Raw genomic sequence first — 22,148 nt, forward strand, 5'->3', positions numbered from 1 at the left:
AACAATTTTAATAAAAGAATAATTAAACAAATAAGATATAAGCCATTATTAATTGTTCAAGTTAATTCTGTTGTTCGAAAAAGAATCACAAGAAAATTAATATTATAACTTTACATATTAAAAAGTGAAAATAAAACGAAGGCGTAGAAAAACGTCCGTCTTATACGACATTGTGCGTAAAAACCGAAGAAAATTAACTTAAAAAATTGAAAAATGCAATTTCATTAATATTGTGTATATAAAAAGTTCTTAAAAACGATGAATTACGGAAAATACTAATTTTTTTCTACAAAAAAAGAAAAAAAAATCGTCTCACAGGTGTGACCCCCGTGTATTTTTTGCAAATGCAGTAATCACCATTAAAATAAAAGAGAGAAGAAAAATCGAGGGAGATTTTTTAATGAGAATTTCTTTGCAACAATTCAAGATTGCCTTAAAAAATTGTAAAAAAAACGTGTTATCTGCAACGTTTTGCATTTTAATAAAGTGCGTTTTGTACAACTAAGAAAAGTGGATTGTTTTTAATTGAATACAAATCAAGGTATGTTTAACGTAAATAGTGGAAGAACAATTTCAATATGTCGGTAATGAATTGCCTTGCATTTAGCAGTTAATGGTTGAAATATTTTAACTTATATGGCAACTCTTGTAACGGTAACAACCAGTCATCATGAATAAAAACAGAATATTTACATTATTATATATAATTATATGCATAATCATAAATGTATATATAAATATGTACATATATACATCCATATATGTATGTATATTTGCACATTAATGGTATTATAAGACCACAGTTGCAATGAAAATAATATCAAAACAACAATCATGTTTATCCAAAAAATAGACATTTTCCAACTATACATCATTTGTATATAGCTGAACATTTTTTTTGCATATAATCCGATAAGACAAGATATATGTATGTACATATATAATTTGAAAGTGTTTCAAAATATACAGTTGCGGACAAAACAATATTTTTAAGATATCTATGATTTTTGGAAGTGGGCCTTATATGGGAGCTATGACTAATTATGGACCGATCGTTTGATGATTTGCGTATATATGAAAGAAATTTTTGCTGAATTCTATTTGTATTTGTATATGTAGATTTATGTTCAATAATGACATTTTGAATTTGGTTTGGATATGTTTATAATTAAGATATTTATGAGAGCTTAACTATTTTCAGATAAGAACAAATTTTATAAATATTGTTAGAAATTCTATACAAAATAACAAATTTAAATTGCTGGCATAAGTCAAGATCATAACTCTTTTAGTTTAAGAGTTATAGGAATTTAAAGTCAATACATACACATCTGCTCAAAATAATAGATACACCTAATTGGAAAAAATTTAAATGGCGGTAACATTGAAAATTTCCTCGCAAGCGTTAAGAATACATCATATTATTAAAATTTCTATCTGGCAATGTCATGTCAGTCAAAAATCTGGCAACTATTTGCTTTCATGTTGATTTTTAAAAACGAATTTATTTGAATTACAAAAAATTATTTGCTCATAAAAATAGATACACATCAGTAATTTGTAATTTGTTTATATACAATTTTTTTTTGTGCAATTTTTTGTTCCTATTTACGTGAAACAGTAAGTATAATTTAAATTTTAGCAACAATTTTATAAAAAATAGGACTCTTTTGAAGAAAATGGGACGAAATCATCATTGTACCGAAGATGAGAAAAAAATTGTTCAAACGATGAGAAATCAAGGAAAATCATTACGGGAAATAGCAAAGAGCATAGGAAGATCTTTACATTTTGTCCAAAATGCTTTATCTAAAAAACAAAAAAGAGAAACTCGCGGTAGACCAAAGAAAACCAGTCCAGAAACAGATAGGCGGATCGTCCTTATGGTTAAAAAAGACCCTTTCATATCATCGAAAGCTATTTCTGCGGAGCTATGTAACGAAATCAGTCCACAAACAGTTCGTCGTCGTCTTTTACAAGCTAAATTGCCGGGAAGAATTGCCAGAAAAGTGCCACTAATGCGCCAAAAAAATATCAAGACAAGATTAGAATTTGCTAAAGAGCACTTACAATGGTCCGGGTGTGAAGGCGAAAAAAAATGGAGAAATATTTTATGGAGCGACGAAACAAAAATAAATTTGTTTGGAAACGACTGCCAAAGAAATGTACGCCGACCAAAAGGAAAAGAATTCCACGTTAAATTTACAAAAAAGACGGTAAAACATGGCGGGGGAAACATAATGGTTTGGGGTTGCTTTTCATGGAATGGTGTTGGTCCGATATTCCGAATAGAAGATACCATGAATGCTAGTGGGTATAGAGACATATTGGAAAACGTAATGCTTCAGGACAACGACCCAAAACATAGTTCAAGATTAGTTAAAAACTGGTTCTTGGAGAATAACGTACCTGTTTTAAGCTGGCCCAGCCAATCCCCTGATTTAAACCCAATAGAAAACTTGTGGAGTGAATTAAAGATAAGGCTTTCGAAGGAAGTTTTCAAAAATAAAGACGATTTATGGGAGAAAACGCAAAAAATATGGTACGAGATTCCATTGGAGAAGTGTCAGAACTTGATATCCAGTATGCCCAGAAGAGTGGAGAAAGTTTTACAAAACAAAGGTGGATATACTGGATACTAGCTTTACTTTAATAATAAACTAATTTTTTTAACATAAAATTTATTAGCTTTTGTTTAATAAGAATTTTTAAAAATGTATCTATTATTATGAGCACCAAATTTTTCGAAATTTAAGAAATTTAATTTACTTTATAATATTTATTATTAATTATGAAATATTTTGTTTTTGTTTTTAACTCTCCTTTTAACTATAAATGAAAATCGACTGAATTTTTTTTATAATTTTACAATATACCATTATTTTTTTTCGTTTTTAAAAAATAAATTTTGGTGTATCTATTATTTTGAGCAGATGTGTATATACTTATAATAGTAAATTTCTCATATTTGGTAAATAATTTTGATTATTATGGGTATAATTGAATAGTGTTTAAAAATACCTTTAATATAAATATGGTACTGTTTATTAACATAGTGAACCAAAAATTTATTTTTGAATTTATGTCAGTACTTCAAAAAAATTTTATATACAGAAAAAGTGATTTTAGCGAAGGCGGTGTTCGATACACCCCAGAATTTAAAGTCCTTTCGCGCCGCCAAAGGTCGACAATACAGACAATATGAATATTTACAGAAAAAAATATAAAAATATAAACTATTACTGGGATCTTGATTTGTTCCAAATATTTTTATATACAGTATCGACCATAACTAAAGCACCACCTCGGGGTACGAATATTTGTATATTTCGATTATGTATTATTTTGATTTGTTAATATATTTATTATTTATAAACAATTACTTTTAAAGTTAATCTCTTATAAGAGGTAACTTTAAATCAAAAAAAATATTTGAAGCTAGAAAATAAAACGGACAAAACTAAAGCACCCCTACATGAATATAATATAAATAATTGTTTAATTAATATTGTGTAATAATTGTGTCATCCTTTGTATTGGATGACACAAGCACTTCTCTTAGTCATAGAAGATATTTCAATAAGCACCAAAGCCCCAAAAATTCAAGCACTTGAACATTTTGTTGGAATTTGACTTATAAGGGGATATATATAAGGGGATTCCCAAAACTTTAAAAATCGAATTTAATGCATGTAAAAAAATTGTTCACGTTATATAGCTTTCTGATTTTGTTCACGTTACAGAGTAGTCAATGTAAAAAAAAGCTTGTTCACGTTAGACGGTGTTCACCGCGAGTGCACTGTATTAACAATATACTTAAAACGTAATATTTAAGATTTCAAATACCTATAACGTAGTATATAGTATACATATATAATACATAATCCCCCTTTTTAGATCACATAAAACTATATAGTTCTCTTATAAGTATTTACACCAAAATCTAAATATATTATATGCACATGGGTTACTCTTGATAAAACTTAAATTCTATGATATATAGTCCTTTGACCAACATGGCTTAAGTATTTTTCTTTGGATTCTAGACGTGGGACCAACCTATTCTCCTCGGGAATACCTTGTACATTTTGATCATTCATACCTCCATACTACCAATATGGCTTAAGTATTTTCTTTGGATTCTAGACGAGGGACCAACCTATTCTCCTCGGGAATACCTTGTACATTTTGATCATTCATACCTCCATACTACATTCCCTTTCCTTAGTTCGGGTAGATCTTTAGTCCTTATCTTTAGTCGTTATTATAGGAATCTTCTTGTTTCCTCTATAATTATTCTTTCACAATTACAGTTTCATTATTAACTGTTTGTAGATGACTAGGCCACATTGGGACTAAAGATTAAACTTGTCTACCTAACATTAACTCCGCTGGAGAGAACCCATTCGCCAAAGGTGTTGATCGATAATTCAAAAGGCCTTCGTAAATATTGTATCATTTTCTTAACATTTTCGCTACCTTTACTCCTGCCTTTGCGGCACCGTTAGATTGAATGTAATATGGGTTATTCGTAACATGTTGAAAATTATACGCCTTTGCAAGATGTTCTACAAAATTTCCTCGCTCTCAATTTGAGCGAGGTATACTCTCCGTTTCGTCCATAGTCCTCTAATTATACGACACCACCTGTCACTCTCCCTGACTATCCTCCTGAAGAAGACAGCAAAATGCATCAGATCTAATTATCACTTGCTTCGAAGCGTCAAAAAATACAAAATTGGAGCTCTAGTCAATTTTTTCTTTATTTTCGCAAATACAATTATCCATCCCCTCCAGGACCTTAATAAATTTTGCCATAAAATACTTGGCGCACACGAAATACTCAAAGATAGTCTTTTAAAAATAAACCATGTCAGTAACTGACTTTCACGACTTAACTTTATCTGATAAAATCATTTATTTGAATAGATTTTGGAAAAAAACTAGCTCCTCTAATTTTTGCCAAAGAATGTTCTATCTCTGGCATTTGAAAATAAGGACTCATTACTGCCTTGTTCAACTGAGTGTAGTCAACACATAACCTTATCTCATTATTATGTTTTGGAACTACAACTAGGGTTTGACCCATTCTCTAAACTTCATCCATTCTCTCAATAATATCATCAATTATAGTTTTATTTTGATTTCTCCAAAAAACACCAATTTCACGAAAAAGTTAGCGATTTATTTCAATATGAAACTTATTTTTGTTAAATTATATTTGGATTCCAAAATTTTTAAAAGATTTATACTCGTTAAAGTGATTTTATTAAGTGGACCTTATATGGGAGCTATGACCTATTATGAACCGATCGCCATGAAATTAGGTGGGTGACATGACTTCCGTATATATAAAACTTATTTGGAGCGAAATATGTGTATATACCTATATAAATTAAACATTTATGACCGACAAAGTCCAATTTCGGGAGGACATTTGTATGGGGGCTAGTTGAAATAATGAACCGATATCTTCAAAATTCCGACATTTACTTTGTGCACAAGGCTTACATGGACGAAAATAGATACATATATCAGTTAAAAACATTTAAAAAGGGCAAAAATTCCATTAACCTTTTTAAAAATAATCATTCCCAAAATGTACAAAAGTACAACAAATAAATGACAAAGAATTTGTTCAAGTTGGGGTTTAATTGATGATGATTCAATTTATGTGAATAATGCATAAATTGTAACATATTTGGTCAATTCACAACGTCTCTTATCATGTCATATTCTTATAATGTCCTAATATTTCACAATGGTTTTATTGTTTTTCAAGCAAAAAACGTCCAAAAAAAATACTAATCTATATGCTATGTTTATTGTGTTATCGTAACCAACCAGTAGAGATCTGCGCCGAATGCCTAAGAGTCGGTTAAGTCGAACTGCCGAGTCGTGATATATTGGGACATTATACAATATGACTGATAAGAGACCTTGTGAATTGACCAATTATATATCAAATGAATGGTATTTTTAAGCACTGTTCAATGATACACATATTGTTGTTGTTGATATAATAGCAGTGGTTGCTAAGTTGATAGCCATTGGCCAAGTGAACTCGGTTCATTTCGGAGCCTAGAACCGGCTGTCTTAGATAATTTATAAATTATATAAGATATTTACTTTATTCTATTATTAATAATATAAGCTACAAAAAAAAGAGCACAATTCACACCAAACGTAACAGTTTTGAGTTGATAGTCGCAAAATGGGGAATTTCTTTTTGAAATAGAAATCTTCGGAAAGATATGTCTTTTGGATAAGTTACAATTTGGCGATACATTTGTCTATATCTACACTGAAAACAAATCGGTATTTTCGCCAATTAAGATCTTGTAAAGTTGATTTCGACATTCGTGAAGCGTTAAAAACTACTCCGCCTTTTGTCGTTTTGTGTTCAGGTATGATAACTGCATGATGTGGCAAGTAGAAGATGAAATATTTTTCGACAGCACATACTTCACGAAATGTTATTTGCATGTGTTTAAGTGATATATCGTCCCCTTAATAAAACAATAGTGTATAATTTCTTTTGTCATTTCGAAATAATTGAGTTTAAAATTTTTGTGTTAGTAGACATCTGGAACAAAAGTAATATTTCAATTGATCTTTTGACCCTCTTTGTGGAAGTAGAATTTAACCAAAATTTTGACCACATATAGATAGAATCAGTTATTTAGATTCTTATGCAATAAAAAAATGGTGTATATACTTATACACTATTGTTTTATTGTGGGGACGATATGTATAGAATCCGGGAATTCTTTTGTATTGACTTGTGATCTTCAGGAAGGTAGCTGCAATCTATCCCTGATCATTTCTGATAAAAATGTTCTCTGAGAAGCTGGATCAAATAGGGCTCCCATATGTTCAATGTGAACTGTAGCAGTTCTGAGAAGTATAGACTCAATATTAGCCGAAACTTTGGTTTGAACTTGTGAATTTTGGGCTTGTTTGGAAGTTGATGGGAGATTTGGGTCTATGTGAATGTTTTGCAGAACATTACAGACTTTACACGTTACCATTATAGACTTTACACGTTGAAGATTTCAGTTTCTCTTGTGATGCGTATGATTTAATTTTTGATTGGGGAGTATTTGGAAAAACATATTGGATAAACTAAATGCATTTCGAATATTTTCTATTTAAATTGTCGACACTGTAAAAATGAGCATAAACATACATACAAATATACATACATATGTATGTATATATGTAAGTATGGGTTGTAGAATATTTTTGCAAATTAATAAAATGTACTTTTTATTTTAGTTATTGTTTGTACCAGCAAACATTATGCACAGATGAATGTTGATCCTAACTACTTTCGTATATCATCGAGATTTCAACACAAATGAAAATAAACACACACACACACGTTTATATATGTTTGAATGAACATTATGGAGCTAACTCAAAATATAAAACTTTAAATATCTTTAATGAAATTAGAACTTTTAATTTTTGAGAGTCATAAAGATAATAATTTAAAATTTCTTGAATTTTTTTGACAGTCGTGTATAATATTTCGTCCTTAATATGTATATTGCATATACATACATATTATTATTACATGTACATATTTTTAGTTTTAAAAAATTGTCTGTCCACTTCTCCTTTAAATTTTGGGGTTTATTTTTTATTTTTTTTTTTAATATTTTTTTTTTAATATTTTAATATGAAATAATTAAAAAAACAGCCCATCGGTTCGTAATTTTTTTTCTTTCTTGCAAATTGCTTCTTTGATATTTTGGATTTAAAACTGTTACACAGTTATGGACATAATAATAGGATACATTATATATTTTTTGAATTGTTCGGCTAACTTTTAAGTATTTTTTTTTTACTATGATTGCGATAAATTCAAACATTTTGCAAAGAATAACATTCAAAATATATAATTTTTATATTGGTACGTCGAACAAAAAGTCATTCATAATGGTCGGAAATGCAATAGTGTGTATAGGAAATTTTTTTAAAATGTCCAATGAAAATAATTTTACATTATGTATATGCATATGACATTTGCACAATAATTTGACACTAAATTATTTCATACTTTTAATTATCCGAAAAATCAAATGATCATATTGTTTTCTCCGACACTATACATCCATACATACATGTACATATACATATACTCGTTCATCATCAGCAAACCAACATCAAACGTTTTCAACGTTACATATTTCACACAGTTGAATACAAAACATAAAAAAAATTCGCAGACATATGACGGCACACACTCTTGCCGTCTTTCGTCTAGACGAAGGAAATTCTTTCACAGATTTTATTCTATTTCACTTTTTTTTTGTTTTTTATATCGCTGCTACCATTTTAAAATTTAGTTTCTTAAAAATATATTTTTGTCGTCCGTGATGTCGATCTGTTCTGTTTGCATTCTGTTTGTTGAATTGTTTTTGTGTTTTTAGAAAATAAAAATAAAAACATTCTAAACTTTCTGATCTTTTGTCTGTAGTACATGTGTACGAACTCTTAATTGTTGAGGTGTTCGTTATAATTTTTCTCATTTATTATGTATCAATTGAATTAACGAAAAATCAATAAATTTATAAACTAACATATTTATTTCTCTTAATGCTGCGAGTACCAACTAAAATTTATTTTCTTTGTCAAAATTCGCTACAATTTTCTTGTCCATTTATAAAATAATAATCAGAAATTATACATACTGCATACTTGCTATAAATGTGGATATAAATCATAAAACTTATTTTTAGAAAAGAATGGCTGCTAGTGCTACTTTTAAAACGAAGTCGAGGAACAAAACTGGGATTGCTCAGCCCCAAGTATTATTTCTTTTAAACACAACCAATCGACTATTAAAATAAATATGAAGTGTAGGTCAAAATAAAATATCTTACACAGTTCGTTGCAAATTTTTCAAAAAAATTACAGTCAATTGCTTTATTTTGTTTTATTTCAACAATTCCGCTACAATAGATGGCGTATCTTTTGTCATTTTGAAGGCTACATATCTGTCATTTATTCTCACTTAGATATTGAACATTATAGTGTAAACAACAAATTTTTTTTGTGTTTTGCTTCGCCAATGTCGAATTTTGTACCAACGATTCGTCAAATGCGTGAAGTTCTGCTTTACTTCTTTAATTTGAAAAAAGTGCCGCTGAAGCACACCGATTACTCACCAAAGCTTATGGTGAATTTTTTCCATCAGTTTCAACGTGCGAGAGATGGTTGTGCGGTTTGAAAGCCAAGAATTGGAAGGATTACTCGATGAAGATTATTGTAAATCTCAAAAAGAGCTTGCAAAATCATTGGGATCTACTCAAGCAGCTATTCCAAACCTTAGCAAGCATTCATCCAAAAGCAATGCACGATTTTGCATGTCCGAAATTATGCTTGAACGCTATAAATGAAATCATTTTTGCACCGATCTATTACGATAACCCGAAGTCTTCGTAAGTGAAGTCCGGTATATTATGAGCTGCTGAAATCTGACAAAGACCAACACTGGGAACCGGTACCGAACGCAATGGATTCGTTTGGATTCGATATGAAACCGTAATATTCCATCATCACAACTCTTGGTCACATGTTGTTGGAACAGAGTATCCGATAATGGCTTGATTCGTTCTTGACCTCAAAAGATGAGCAGTATTTTTTGACTCAAAATCCATATGTTGCCAGAAAGATGTTAAAAGGCCAATATTTTGAATATATGTATTTGTACAATGACAAATGTTTCAAAATAAAAGCTAAACATTTAAAAAAATCCCGCATTTTTAAGTCATACACCCAATAGAAATAAGAAAATTAGTACATATGCATTGCTTTTTTTTATATATAATTTCCTTTATCTAAAGTTGCTTTACGATTTCTGTTTATTTTTAGATAAGACCATCTTAAACGCAACGCACACTGGTGTGCAAAATTTATTAAGTTATTGGAATTTTTGATTAACCCACGGCTTCATCACGAATTACTTACCGTTTGCAGCGCCGAGGAGATCAACAGTGGTGGCAACAGCCGGTGGCAAAACAACCGCATCAGCTACTGGTCGCGGATCTACCTCTACTGGATTATTGGGTTCTAATTTTGTAGCCTTCTCATTCACCAGTCCGTTTAGTAGTTTTGGTAGTAGCAACAGCAATCAGAACTGTCAAAATACCCCAATTAACAATAGCTCACCACAGCAGCAGCAGCAACAGCCACTGTCCTCTGTTACCTCCACTTCTTCACAAATATTTCCAAAAGGAGTCATGTCAGATATAGGCACTTTGTCTGCTTCCAATGAAGCCGGTGGCAGTCATTCAAATGCAACAATAGTCAAAGAGGGCTGGTTACAAAAACGTGGCGAACACATTAAAACATGGCGCTCTCGTTACTTTATATTACGTAGTGATGGCACACTCCATGGCTGGCGTTCCAAACCCAATGAAAATGCTCCGCCGGAAAGACCATTAAATGACTTTACGATCAAAGGCTGCCAAATAATGACCGTTGATCGCCCAAGACCTTTTACATTTATCATACGCGGCCTCCAGTGGACCTCGGTGGTTGAACGAACATTCTCGGTTGACACTGAAAGGGAGAGACAAGAATGGACCGACGCTATAAGGTAACTACTGAAATACTCTTTGCAATCATTAGAAAAGTCTTCAATATTCGATGTTTCAGAACTGTGGCAAGTAGCTTGAGTGAACTGGGCGAAACTGCGATGTGTACTTCAGATAATACAGATATGACGGATGTCGATATGGCTTCTATTGCAGAAAATGAGTTGTGTGAAAAATTCTCAGTGCAGGGCACCTCAACACGCAGCAGTGGAGGAGTGAAGAAAGTTGTATGTTTTTGTCTATTGCCTTTATTATAATACATGTCCATTTATGAATGAAATTATTTTATTTCTTGTTTTTTTCATGCCGCTTAAGACTTTGGAGAATTTTGAGTTTTTAAAAGTTTTGGGAAAAGGAACGTTTGGTAAAGTGATTTTGTGCCGTGAAAAGGCAACAGCCAAATTGTATGCCATTAAAATTCTCAAAAAAGAAGTTATAATACAAAAGGACGAAGTAGCCCATACCATAACAGAGAGTCGAGTTTTACAAACAACAAATCATCCATTTTTAATAGTACGTATAATAAATAATGGTCAATAAAGAGTTTTTTGTTACATGTTTTTATTTTTTATTTTCCAGTCTTTAAAATATTCCTTCCAAACCAACGATCGACTTTGCTTCGTAATGCAGTATGTAAATGGAGGAGAATTATTCTTTCATTTAAGTCGAGAACGTATTTTCCCCGAGGAGCGAACACGTTTTTACGGTGCCGAGATAATATCGGCTCTGGGCTATTTACACTCACAAAGCATTATTTATCGTGATCTAAAACTCGAAAATCTTTTGCTAGACAAGGATGGTCACATTAAAATAGCAGATTTCGGATTATGCAAGGAAGATATTACCTATGGTCGCACGACGAAAACTTTCTGTGGCACGCCGGAATATTTGGCGCCAGAAGTATTAGAGGATAATGATTACGGCCGTGCTGTTGATTGGTGGGGCACTGGTGTGGTTATGTATGAAATGGTATGAGGGATATTGCACTCTTAAGACTATTGCACATGCAATCTAATTCATGTTGTCCATTTCAGATTTGTGGGCGTCTTCCGTTTTATAATCGAGATCACGACGTCCTTTTCACACTTATTCTTGTGGAAGAAGTTAAATTTCCTCGTATGATTTCAGATGAGGCCAAAAGTCTGCTGGCCGGTCTTTTGGCAAAAGATCCTAAAAAACGTTTAGGTGGCGGACCAGGTGATGTAAAAGAAATTCAAGTACATCCTTTCTTCGCCAGCATTAATTGGACTGATTTGGTGCAGAAAAAGGCAAGTAACTGAATAATTTCAAAATTTACATACATATCGTCGTCTTAAAAACAAAAACAAGCGAAAACATTACTCGGATTCAGTTTACAGATTAACAATTTTCCACCAAACCAAGTTTCCCACCAATAGATGAAGTTTCAATTTAATGTAATTTTGAGCAAAAATATCTATAAATTTTTCAGTAGAAAAATTAACAAGTGAGAGAGCTAGATTCAGTAGTGCCGAATCTTGAAAAATAATTTTTAGGTGAAAAAAGATTTTTTTTTATGAAGAAAAATAGTTTTGTTAAACAAAATAGTTGGTGAAATAAAAATTAGTTTGGTGAAAAAAATGTATGACCTTTGTGTATGGCAATAATAAGTTTAAACTAGAAACCAAAAATATCAAAGTTGATTAAAGTTAGCAAGTTGTTTTTATTTTTTTGTTTTTTCTTTACTCACTTACACACTACAATTTGTGTCGGCAAGAAACCTACCAATTGTAGTAAGGAAATGTAAGAAAAGATAAATCACGGTTTATTGTTGGTGTTTTGTTTAAGCTTTGATATTTTTACAAATAAAGCTTGAGTGTCTGTAATTCTCAAACACTCTATAGTTTTATTTGTATAATATCTTTAGTTTTTCTAAAGCCTTATGGAAAAAGGTTTCCTGATGATGGCCTAAGCAACCAGTGAAATGCGCATAGGAACTAGCTTATCCCCCAACAATAAATTTCAGTGAATTTATCAAACTAAAAATTGGGAATTTAGCATAAAATTTAGCGAATAACCTTTTAACGTTAGATTAGTTTTGTTTTTATATTAACTAATCTGATTATTAATTGGCAAGTAAAAAATCCGCCCTTTAGATATAGGTCAAAAATATAGGTAGTCGTGGTTTTTTTTGCTTATATCTCAGCCATTTGTGGGTCGATTTAAGCTAGATCACTCACTCGTTTTAACTGTTGTCGATTTTTTCTATTCGTTGATATTTCAAACATCGCAAACCCGGTATATTAATTATCAGGCCTGTCACACATTTCGTTCGGAATGGTTTCAATTCCGTAGTTTTTATTTCGATCGATTTCGTTTTAGTTTCTTCAGATTCCGTGTAATTTGTTAATTCCAAAAAAATTTAATAATTCTGTATTTCAGATTTTAATTTGACAGCCTTATTTACATTAACACAACAGTGAAGTTTTTGGTACAGAAATTGATTAAAATTTTAAGAAAATCATATAAATACAAACAAAATATCAATTCCACATTGAAAACAAAGTGGTTTCATTCCGAAAGAAATTTTCGTTTTACTTTTTGTGAAGAAGCAAATTACGGAATTAATTCCATTTTCGATCGGAATGGAATTCTGTGACAGGCCTGTATATATGGTCAATTGACAATTTTCGAGCAAAAAATGTCCTAAAATAATACTACATTGTATGCTATGTTTGTTGTGTTATCGTAACCAACCAACCTTCGCCGAATGCCTGAGTCGGTTAAGCCGAGCTTAGGCATTCAAGTTGAATTGAAATTTGAAATTAGTTTTCATTATTATTAGTAGGTATTTTTAACTCTGGATTCACTCGATTCACAAATAAGTCTAATTTTTTATTAAAAGTTTAACTTTTATTAAATAAAAACATAAAATATGGACAAATCCATTATGTCGATCGTGACAATCTATCACATTTAAAGTGAAAAGAGTCAGAATATATAATTGCAAAAAACTATGCATTCGCACGGGACAACATCAAAAGTGGTTTTCGGGGCCAACAATTCAAACGGCAATTTCAGCGAAACCTGAGCCAATAATTGACGAATTTTAGAATGTTATACTTTGATGTCGCATGAATTGCGATTTTAAGGCATGTTTTGCTTTTGAATTGTTAGTTGTCAAAATTTATTGTGAAGAGTTTCAAGCACAACTTTAGTCCCTAATTTTGTAAAAAAAAATTAAAAATTGTTTTTGTTTTATATACAAATTCTGAACAGAACAAAGACACCAAAATTCAAACCAAAACAAATTTTTAAAATTTCGTTTTTGCTTTACACAATAATAAATATCACTTTAGTGTCGTGATTTACAAAATTAGGGCCTTAGTTTTTGAAATACATATTTAGTTACCCCAAGGTTTCTGGAAAAAGTCAAATCATCTATAACTAATTGATATATGCATATTTATAAAAATGTTATTGTTTATTTTATAGATCGAACCGCCATTTAAACCTCAAGTAACTTCAGATACGGATACACGTTACTTTGACAAAGAATTCACAGGCGAAAGTGTTGAACTGACACCTCCTGATCCCACGGGTCCTCTGGGTTCAATTGCAGAAGAACCACATTTTCCACAAGTAAGTAACACCTACGTATTTTAAATACATGCCTATGTGCATGCATATATCTGTATGTAATTTATACATTGTAAACATTGTAACAACAAATGTATATGTTTGTTTCATTCAAATTTACAGTTTAGTTATCAGGATATGGCCTCTACATTAGGTACTTCATCACACATCAGCAACTCAGCTAGTTTGGCATCAATGCAATAGAAAAGAGTGCAATGCATTTGATTACAATTCAACAATACACCTATTGCCTATGCCAGCAACTACAACAACAGCAAAATATATTAGCCGTGTTCACGTCTAAACAAAAATCGTCCAACGTTTTCAACGATCCTATTTTCTTTCGTAAACGTTGGATCGCATTTTAATATCCTAAATAACAATTATGACAAACAAAACTATAAAGCAACCACTACCATTAATTAAACAAAAACAACAACAAATAATTAATTCAATGAAAGTAAACAAACACTGCTACTCCAAAAAACAAAAAAAACTAATATTTACAGAAGATTTGTTCGCTCGCACCGAATAAAGTCATAAAGGCCAAATAGATCTATTTCTTACACTTTTAGCATCAAAATAAACTATAAATTTAAAAATAAATGGAAAAAAACTACCAGGTAATTTGATTTCTTAGGCCCCTCCACAAATTGGTCAACTGTCAACTTGGTAGACAGACATCTGTTGGAGTCTATGACCTTCTTTGAGGCGATCATTCAAATAATTTATTATTCATTGTTTATACAAAACAAATCACAAATAATAAACCGAATAGAAGAAAATTAATTGTACATACATACACACAAACAATATGATTTCAATAAAAACATGAAATGTATGTATGTATTTAAATCGAAACATTTGGAAGAATAAAATGAAATGAATATAAAAAAAGATGAAAAAAATTAAAACAAAAAATTAAAAACTATAACAAGTTAATTAAATTTATATTATAAAAAAAGCAAAAATACATATAACAAACCGACAGACAGTTGCATTATATACATTATTATATACTACTTACAATGGCGCTTTAAAAGGCAAAGCAACCAACCAAGGAATATTTTTTATTTTAAAAGTTTTGCAAATTAACTACATACATACATCCATACATACATATGTGTAGAGACATTTTAATGCATTCAAAATCCATTAAAACTGATCTACTTTTTTCCCAAAATAACAAAACGAATATAACAAATAACATATAATAATAATAATAATAAATAAATAGAAGATGATTATGAATTTGTAAAATTGCATTCATCGCTATTATAACGGATAGACAAGGCATTCTTTGTTTGGTTTTTTCTTATAACTTCTTATTTTCATATAAAGCGTATGTATGTATATATCATTTGTATCTTATTTCAGTTTCGATTGATAGTTAATTATCTTAAACGAATTTAGTTTGATTTAAAATCCGAGAAAAGTTTTATGAAAACTACAATAATCAAACATAATTTAATAATAATTTAGAAGCAAGCAAACAACCAAGCAAGCTAACAAATGCCGACAATGTTTATGTATAATTGATTGCTTTTTCTTTAGTAAAAATGTAAAAATTTCATTTAGAAGTATCTTCGCGGTTGGTTATACTACCTACATCTTACATACTTACATACAACCTAATAATAATAATACACACAGTAAATAGTCAACAACAAACTATTCAGTATATAATAAACTATGTACTTGTTATTTCACAGCATTTAAGATGAAATAAAAAATTTTTTTTAAAAAAAATCATAATATAAACACAAACATGTTATTAATTTTTTGTTTTCAATTAATTTTTATAATAATTTTGTTCTCAATCGTCGAAACCGTTACCTATAATATGCCAATAAAGAAAGAAACAATTAAGGAATAAAGGATTTTGCTTTTTACTTTCAATGTACAATCTAATCTAAATAAATAAATTAACAACGAAACTATGTTCCACTATAGAATAAACAAACAAAACAAACAATTAATCAACAACAAACAAACAATAGCTGTTATATTAACAGTTGAATTACTACTACTACTGATCCATACAAAACAAAATAAAAAATAAAACAGAAATACATAACTGTAATAATCAATCATCTATAAACCATTATCATTAGGGAAGGATGGATATTCCTCCAACACTACACGCACCAATTTATAACAACCGAATCCTCCTGCTCCTTCACCCCTCCCCTCCGCTCCGCATACTCCCTAAAAATGACTAGTTTTAAGCTCAGTTTTATATATATTTTATTACTAAAAGAAAACTTAAACACATGATTAAAAAATTTCATTATAAATAAATAGAAAAAGAGGTCGTACTCTAAGAAAAAGCAAAATCCTTTTGTTTGATTGATTGATTGATTAATTAATTGAATGCAACAAACTGTACAACCAACCATCTTTAATTAAAAAGTGTGATGTTTTCTTTTGAACTACATATTTTAGTTTTAACAATAATTATTATTTTTATGTTCTTTTAATTACTACAAAGGATTACTTTTTTCGTTATTAAAACAATTTTAAATTTTTATTTGACATTGTAAACATTTTCATAGGGTTTTTATAGCAAAAATTTACCTAAATACAAATAAAATAACAAAAAACAATACATAAAAAATAGTTTAATAATAAAGTATAATAAAAACACAAACAAAAAATAGTTTAATAATAGAAATAAATCATTTTTTTTTTTTAACTAATAACTAATGAAAATAATAATAAAATAAAAAAAAATATAATTCATCAACAATAGTTACCGACTTCCTTCTCTAATAAGAATAAGAAGTTTTGCAGTTTTAGTCATGTAAGTCATATTAAAGAAAATATATACACTACTTTATTATTTTTTTTTTATAAAAAAGTGAAAAATGGAAATGCTGTTTAAGAAATGTGTAATGCTTTTTTTTTGTATTAATGATTTATTGGTATCAAAGCCTGTTCGTTTGCGTACTTTTATTTTAAAAAATTCCAGTATAACTCGCTTTTCTGCATTAAAATTTTTCAATAATAGTAAAATGAATTAAAAAAAAAAATCATAAAACATTTACGAACAGTCTCAATACATATTTAATTTTTTATTTGTTTTACCTTTTGTACTAATTTTAATAAATATACTTGTTTATACATACATGAAAAACAATACGATTTAATAATTCGATGAAAAAAAAAAACAAAAAACAAATGAGAAATGTTGAGAGTTTCGGAGAAGAGAAATACAGATCGAAAAATAACATTATTAAATATGTAGATAACATTTTATCTATGTAATAATTTATACATATTATATACTTTATACAAATAAAATATAAGATTTAAAAAATAATAAAAACAAAAATAAAAAAGTAAAGAAAAATAAATTGTTTTTATTTTAAATAAGCCCTTTTAAAATAGATTTTCAGCTTTTTTAAATTGTATTTTAATGACAGAAGATACGAATCTTTATTTTTTTTGTAATTAGTGAACATTTTAAAATTTGAATTTGGTTAGTTGCTGATCGATCCATAGTGAAACCTCAGATAGAGATATTGTCCGCCGCAGTAAGCCTCCATTGTAGTGCAAATATTGCACTTTCGAATTCTAAGCCGTTATTGTTTCCTAATTCGGAACAGAATGTGACAGGCCTGTATGTAATTGATGCGTGGATATGATGTTTACTTCTTGGCAACATGATTAACCTCATCTCACATTTTACCTTCTCTCCGAATGTTATTGACAAATGAATACTTGGTGACTTTGTGATACTTTGTTCCTGTCTTTGTTTTTTTAAGTGCAGATTTATCGAAATAAATAAAAATCTGGGCTTACAAAAAAAAAACACGAGTTACGGCCTTTCTATTCTAAATTTTCAATTTCGAAATACCGGGAAATTGTGATAGAATTCCTGGGAATTATTTTCCTTATTTTTATGTGAGGTTTTTTGAACTTGACTTTCTCTAAAAAATTCTTAAAGCTCCAAAACAAATGCAGAAGATTCTTACAACAAAAAATATTTAACCCAAATAGACCAATAACAAGTTCATTATTCAAATTATTCCAAAAACTCGTGAATGTTCAGTGCTGTCACAGAATTCTATTCAGATCGAAAGTGGAATTATTTAAGTATTTTGATTTTCCACCTTCGGTGGAATTGAATTTAGTTTAATATTATTGGGTTTTCTTCTGGTAACAGGTTTATATATAACTAAAATTAGAATTCGAGTCAGTTTATCTCTTTATATTCAGCCCAATTATGAATAAAAAATTCCGCGGGAGTTTTTTCCCATTGAATTTGAATAGGAAAAATGAGAAAAGGGAAAAAACTCCCGAGGAATTTTTATTCATAATTTTTATTGGATTTTTTTATTTGTATCCAATTTCATTTTAAAACCAAAGACATTTTTTAGATTTTTAACGAAGTCTACATTCCCGGAAAATGAAAAAGTGCGGGAAAAAAAAACTATAGTAACGATATATTGAATGAATAATTGTGCAATAAAAATGTTTTGATATCAAAGTGGGGACTACTAGATGGCATTAAAAATCAAGATACTTTTAACGGAAGTAGTATAAGATTAATTTTGTTTAAATTCATCGATAAAATAATGGATTACTTGTATTGAAAATCAATATAAAGACTAGTATTATTGATGTTTTTAAAACATGTTCTTTATTAGAGATTTTATTATAGTTAGCGAATAGTTCTTGATAGACTACTATTATCCATGGAGCTTTTTATGTGTAAAATATTTTGTATAGACATTTTCAATATTAATATTATTTCAACAACATTCCTTTGGCTACCTCAGCTGCTTTATCGGATCCAGCCAGAACTTCAGCGATTTTTAGACCAAATTCAAATGCAGTTCCTGGTCCACGGCTGGTAATCAAATTGCCATCTTGAACAACTGTCTGATCATCCACATACCTAAAGTAAAATCAATAAATAAGTAATGATGACAAATGAAACATAATAAATAAATATTACTTGTAAATAGCTTCCAATTGAGATTTAACAGATGGGTATGATGTTAATGATTTTCCTTGGCAAATACTATGAGCTGCCAATGCCGTAGGTGCAGCACATATAGCAGCCACAATACGACCTTCAGCTTCTTGTTGTTTCAGTATTTCTCCCACTACTGCCGATTCCGCCATAGCTTTCGATCCACCCAAGCCACCGGGTAAAATAACAACGTCGTATTTATTAGACTTTGAAGCTTCCAAGGAGGTATCTGGTAGAATCATTACATCTCTGGAGCACTTGACAGGTTCGGTGCCACTTAAACCGGCGACTGTTACCTTCACCTAAAATATTAAAAATCACACAATTATGTATACTGACTGCTACTGGGAATGGACAGTGAACGCATCGATTTGTATGAAGGCAAACAAAATTTAAAATTAAATGAATAGAAATGAAGATTGGAAGGAATGTTTTCAAATGTTTCTCGGATACCTATATGTATTTGGAGTATAAATTTAATACTTTGAGATCACAGGTCCATAATATATTTAATTGGCGTTGACCAACTGAACCGCGTCATACCGACAGAACTCTTAATAGGCATCAATAGCATAAAAACAACATTAAAATAAATGTTACGTACAGCGCAATTCGTATTACGCCTTGCTACAGTTCATGTACATACTTTTATGTTTCATTAAAGGTATTTCGAGACGATAATACTGAGTAGCTATTAATATTTGTCAAAAACTCATGTATCATAATACAATTCCATCGTCTAAACAAAAATGTATTATGGTACGAAATTTAAAATAATAATCAACTTTATGGACGAAAATCGACTTTAAGGCTTTTGTAGTTACGCTGATAATTTATCAAAAAAATACAAATTATTTTTTTTTATTTACGGTGGGTAGGTATTCAAACATTTTTTAAACAATTCTAATAGTTTTTTATTGTCATACTAGCTTAACCCGGTGCCCGGTGCGCTTCGCTACCCCTGTCGTAGTAAAATAGAAACTGTGAAAGGATTTTATAAAAAAATATAAATGAATATAATTAATATCGGAATTTCTTGAGTAGTAAAAATTTTATCGGAACAAATCAAGATCCGCGTAACAGTTTATATTTTCATAATTTTTTTTCTGTTAATATTCACATTTTCTGTATTGGGTGAAGGGACTTTTAACTCTGGGGTGTATCGAACACCGGCTTCGTTAAAATCACTTTTTCTGTATATCAAAATTTTCTGAAGTACTGTCATATAAAATCAAAAAGGAATTTTTGGTTCACAATATTAATAAACTGTACCATATTATATATCATATTAAAGGTATTGTGAAGCACTATTCAATGATACCCATAACGATCAGTTTGTTTTCCAAATATATGAGAAATGTACTATTATATGTATTGACTTTAAATTCATATAACTCTTAAACTAAGAGAGAGCAGGGAAAAATATTAACGTTTTTGTGCTTATAATTATGAGAGCTATCAACACCAAAGAAATTATAAAAATGCAAGCTGTTTCGCTGATCTTGATTTATACCAAATAAAAATAAGGTTTGCAGATGAATATCAATCAACAAATAATTAAAATGTTTGTAGTCTATATATTGTGTTAACAAGAAATGTATTTTTCAAAACGATTTCTTGACTGACAAATAAAAATGAGGAGCCGCAGAACAAAATGTACTTTTTCGAATTTTTTTACAAATTGATTTTTGATATTTTTATAATATTTCAATTCCCAAAATTTATAATTTTTCAAAAAAGTAGCTTTTGTCCTGCGACTCCTCATATGTATTTTCAAAGACATAATAATTTCCGTACATTCATACTTCCCGTTTTCCTTTTTTTAAATCTCATGTTATGGAATTCTTAATTTATTGGCAATCCTATTTCATAATGAAGGGAACGAAGGGAATAATAAATTTGGCAAAAATAAATGAAATATAAATAGTTACATTTAAATATGCAACTACATACATAAGTATATATATATTGAACTTACCCCAGCTCTACGTAAAACATCTGCTGATATAACAAATTCCATTTCTTCAGCACCCGGTGCCAAAATAATTAATGCAGTTTTCGACATTTTTTCTAGGATATGGCTGCTGAAATTACGGTCACAAAATCCACTTAAATTCTTAGCTTTCAAACAAAATCGGACACTGTTTATTAATGACCTTTGCAGGAAGACCATTCAGTATTTTAATGACACTATCAAAGTAAATTAATAAAGTAGCGACAGTACTACAACAAATACAACATCTACAGACACTTTGTTTTTGTTAAAAGGCAAGTGAACTGTCAAAGTTGCCTGTTGTTGTTTTTGCTTTTTTGTTTGTTGTATTTTTCGCCACAACAACCACAAGTGAATTGACTGTTCAAACTGAATAAAAAAATAGTCAGCTGTTCTACTGAGTCTACCAAAGTAAATTAATAAAGTAGACTCATTAGAACAGCTGACTATTTTTTTTACTTTGGTTGAACTGTCAATTCACTTGTGGTTGTTGTGGCGAAAAATACAACAAGCCCAAAAGCAAAAACATCAACAGGCAACTTTGACAGCTCAGACCTTAAACCAAAATTGCTTGTGGTTTTTGTAAATGTTGTAGTACTGTCGCTACTTTATTAATTTACTTTGGAGTCTACTTTATCAATTTACTTTTTCAATAGCGACCAATGATGGCAATCTACCGATTTTTCGGTCAAATGTGATTTTTAAATCAAAAATATTTTTGTAATTAGCTGCAGCCAAGGCGTATTAACAAGGTGAGTGCGTCCCGGCAACAAATACAACAATGCAAAAAACAACCTTATTAGATTCGCTTCATGGCGTATTAACGCCTTGGATTCGCTTTGAATCAAGGCGTATTTAACAAGGTGACAATAGTGGCGAATTGAAATAAATACAGGCGAATTCACTTATTTTTTATATATAGAGTTTGACATACGGGCGTACGGGCGAATATTTTTTATATATGTAGTTT

General features: G+C 30.0%; 2 protein-coding genes across 2 annotated transcripts; one reads left to right on the forward strand and one right to left on the reverse strand.

Moving 5' to 3' along the window:
• The first annotated feature begins 10,100 nt into the window (after positions 1 to 10,100).
• On the forward strand, positions 10,101 to 17,560 carry Akt (Akt kinase). The gene is made up of 7 exons (XM_065498678.1): positions 10,101 to 10,609; positions 10,669 to 10,834; positions 10,923 to 11,120; positions 11,187 to 11,576; positions 11,642 to 11,875; positions 14,061 to 14,207; positions 14,328 to 17,560. The coding sequence occupies exons 1-7, from the start codon at positions 10,251 to 10,253 to the stop codon at positions 14,406 to 14,408; spliced, it is 1,575 nt and encodes a 524-aa protein (XP_065354750.1). The 5' UTR covers positions 10,101 to 10,250; the 3' UTR covers positions 14,409 to 17,560.
• Positions 17,561 to 18,823: 1,263 nt separating this feature from the next.
• On the reverse strand, positions 18,824 to 21,327 carry dj-1beta. Its single transcript, XM_065515238.1, has 3 exons — positions 21,164 to 21,327; positions 19,168 to 19,487; positions 18,824 to 19,107 (listed from the first exon to the last, which is right to left on the reverse strand). Exons 1-3 carry the CDS (start codon positions 21,248 to 21,250, stop codon positions 18,957 to 18,959), a joined length of 558 nt encoding a protein of 185 aa, XP_065371310.1. The 5' UTR covers positions 21,251 to 21,327; the 3' UTR covers positions 18,824 to 18,956.
• Positions 21,328 to 22,148: the final 821 nt, after the last annotated feature.

This window comes from Calliphora vicina, chromosome 1 (assembly GCF_958450345.1).
Source record: "Calliphora vicina chromosome 1, idCalVici1.1, whole genome shotgun sequence".
NCBI lineage: Eukaryota > Metazoa > Arthropoda > Insecta > Diptera > Calliphoridae > Calliphora > Calliphora vicina.

Excerpts from the sequence above, each read along its gene's own strand:
- Akt (XM_065498678.1), top strand. The coding sequence starts at position 10,251 with ATGTCAGATATAGGCACTTTGTCTGCTTCCAATGAAGCCGGTGGCAGT. Across the intron at positions 10,610-10,668 it reads GAATGGACCGACGCTATAAG|AACTGTGGCAAGTAGCTTGA; the intron begins GTAACTACTGAA and ends TCGATGTTTCAG. Across the intron at positions 10,835-10,922 it reads GTGGAGGAGTGAAGAAAGTT|ACTTTGGAGAATTTTGAGTT; the intron begins GTATGTTTTTGT and ends ATGCCGCTTAAG.
- dj-1beta (XM_065515238.1), bottom strand. The coding sequence starts at position 21,250 with ATGTCGAAAACTGCATTAATTATTTTGGCACCGGGTGCTGAAGAAATG. Across the intron at positions 19,488-21,163 it reads ATGTTTTACGTAGAGCTGGG|GTGAAGGTAACAGTCGCCGG; the intron begins GTAAGTTCAATA and ends TTAATATTTTAG. Across the intron at positions 19,108-19,167 it reads CAATTGGAAGCTATTTACAA|GTATGTGGATGATCAGACAG; the intron begins GTAATATTTATT and ends ATTTTACTTTAG.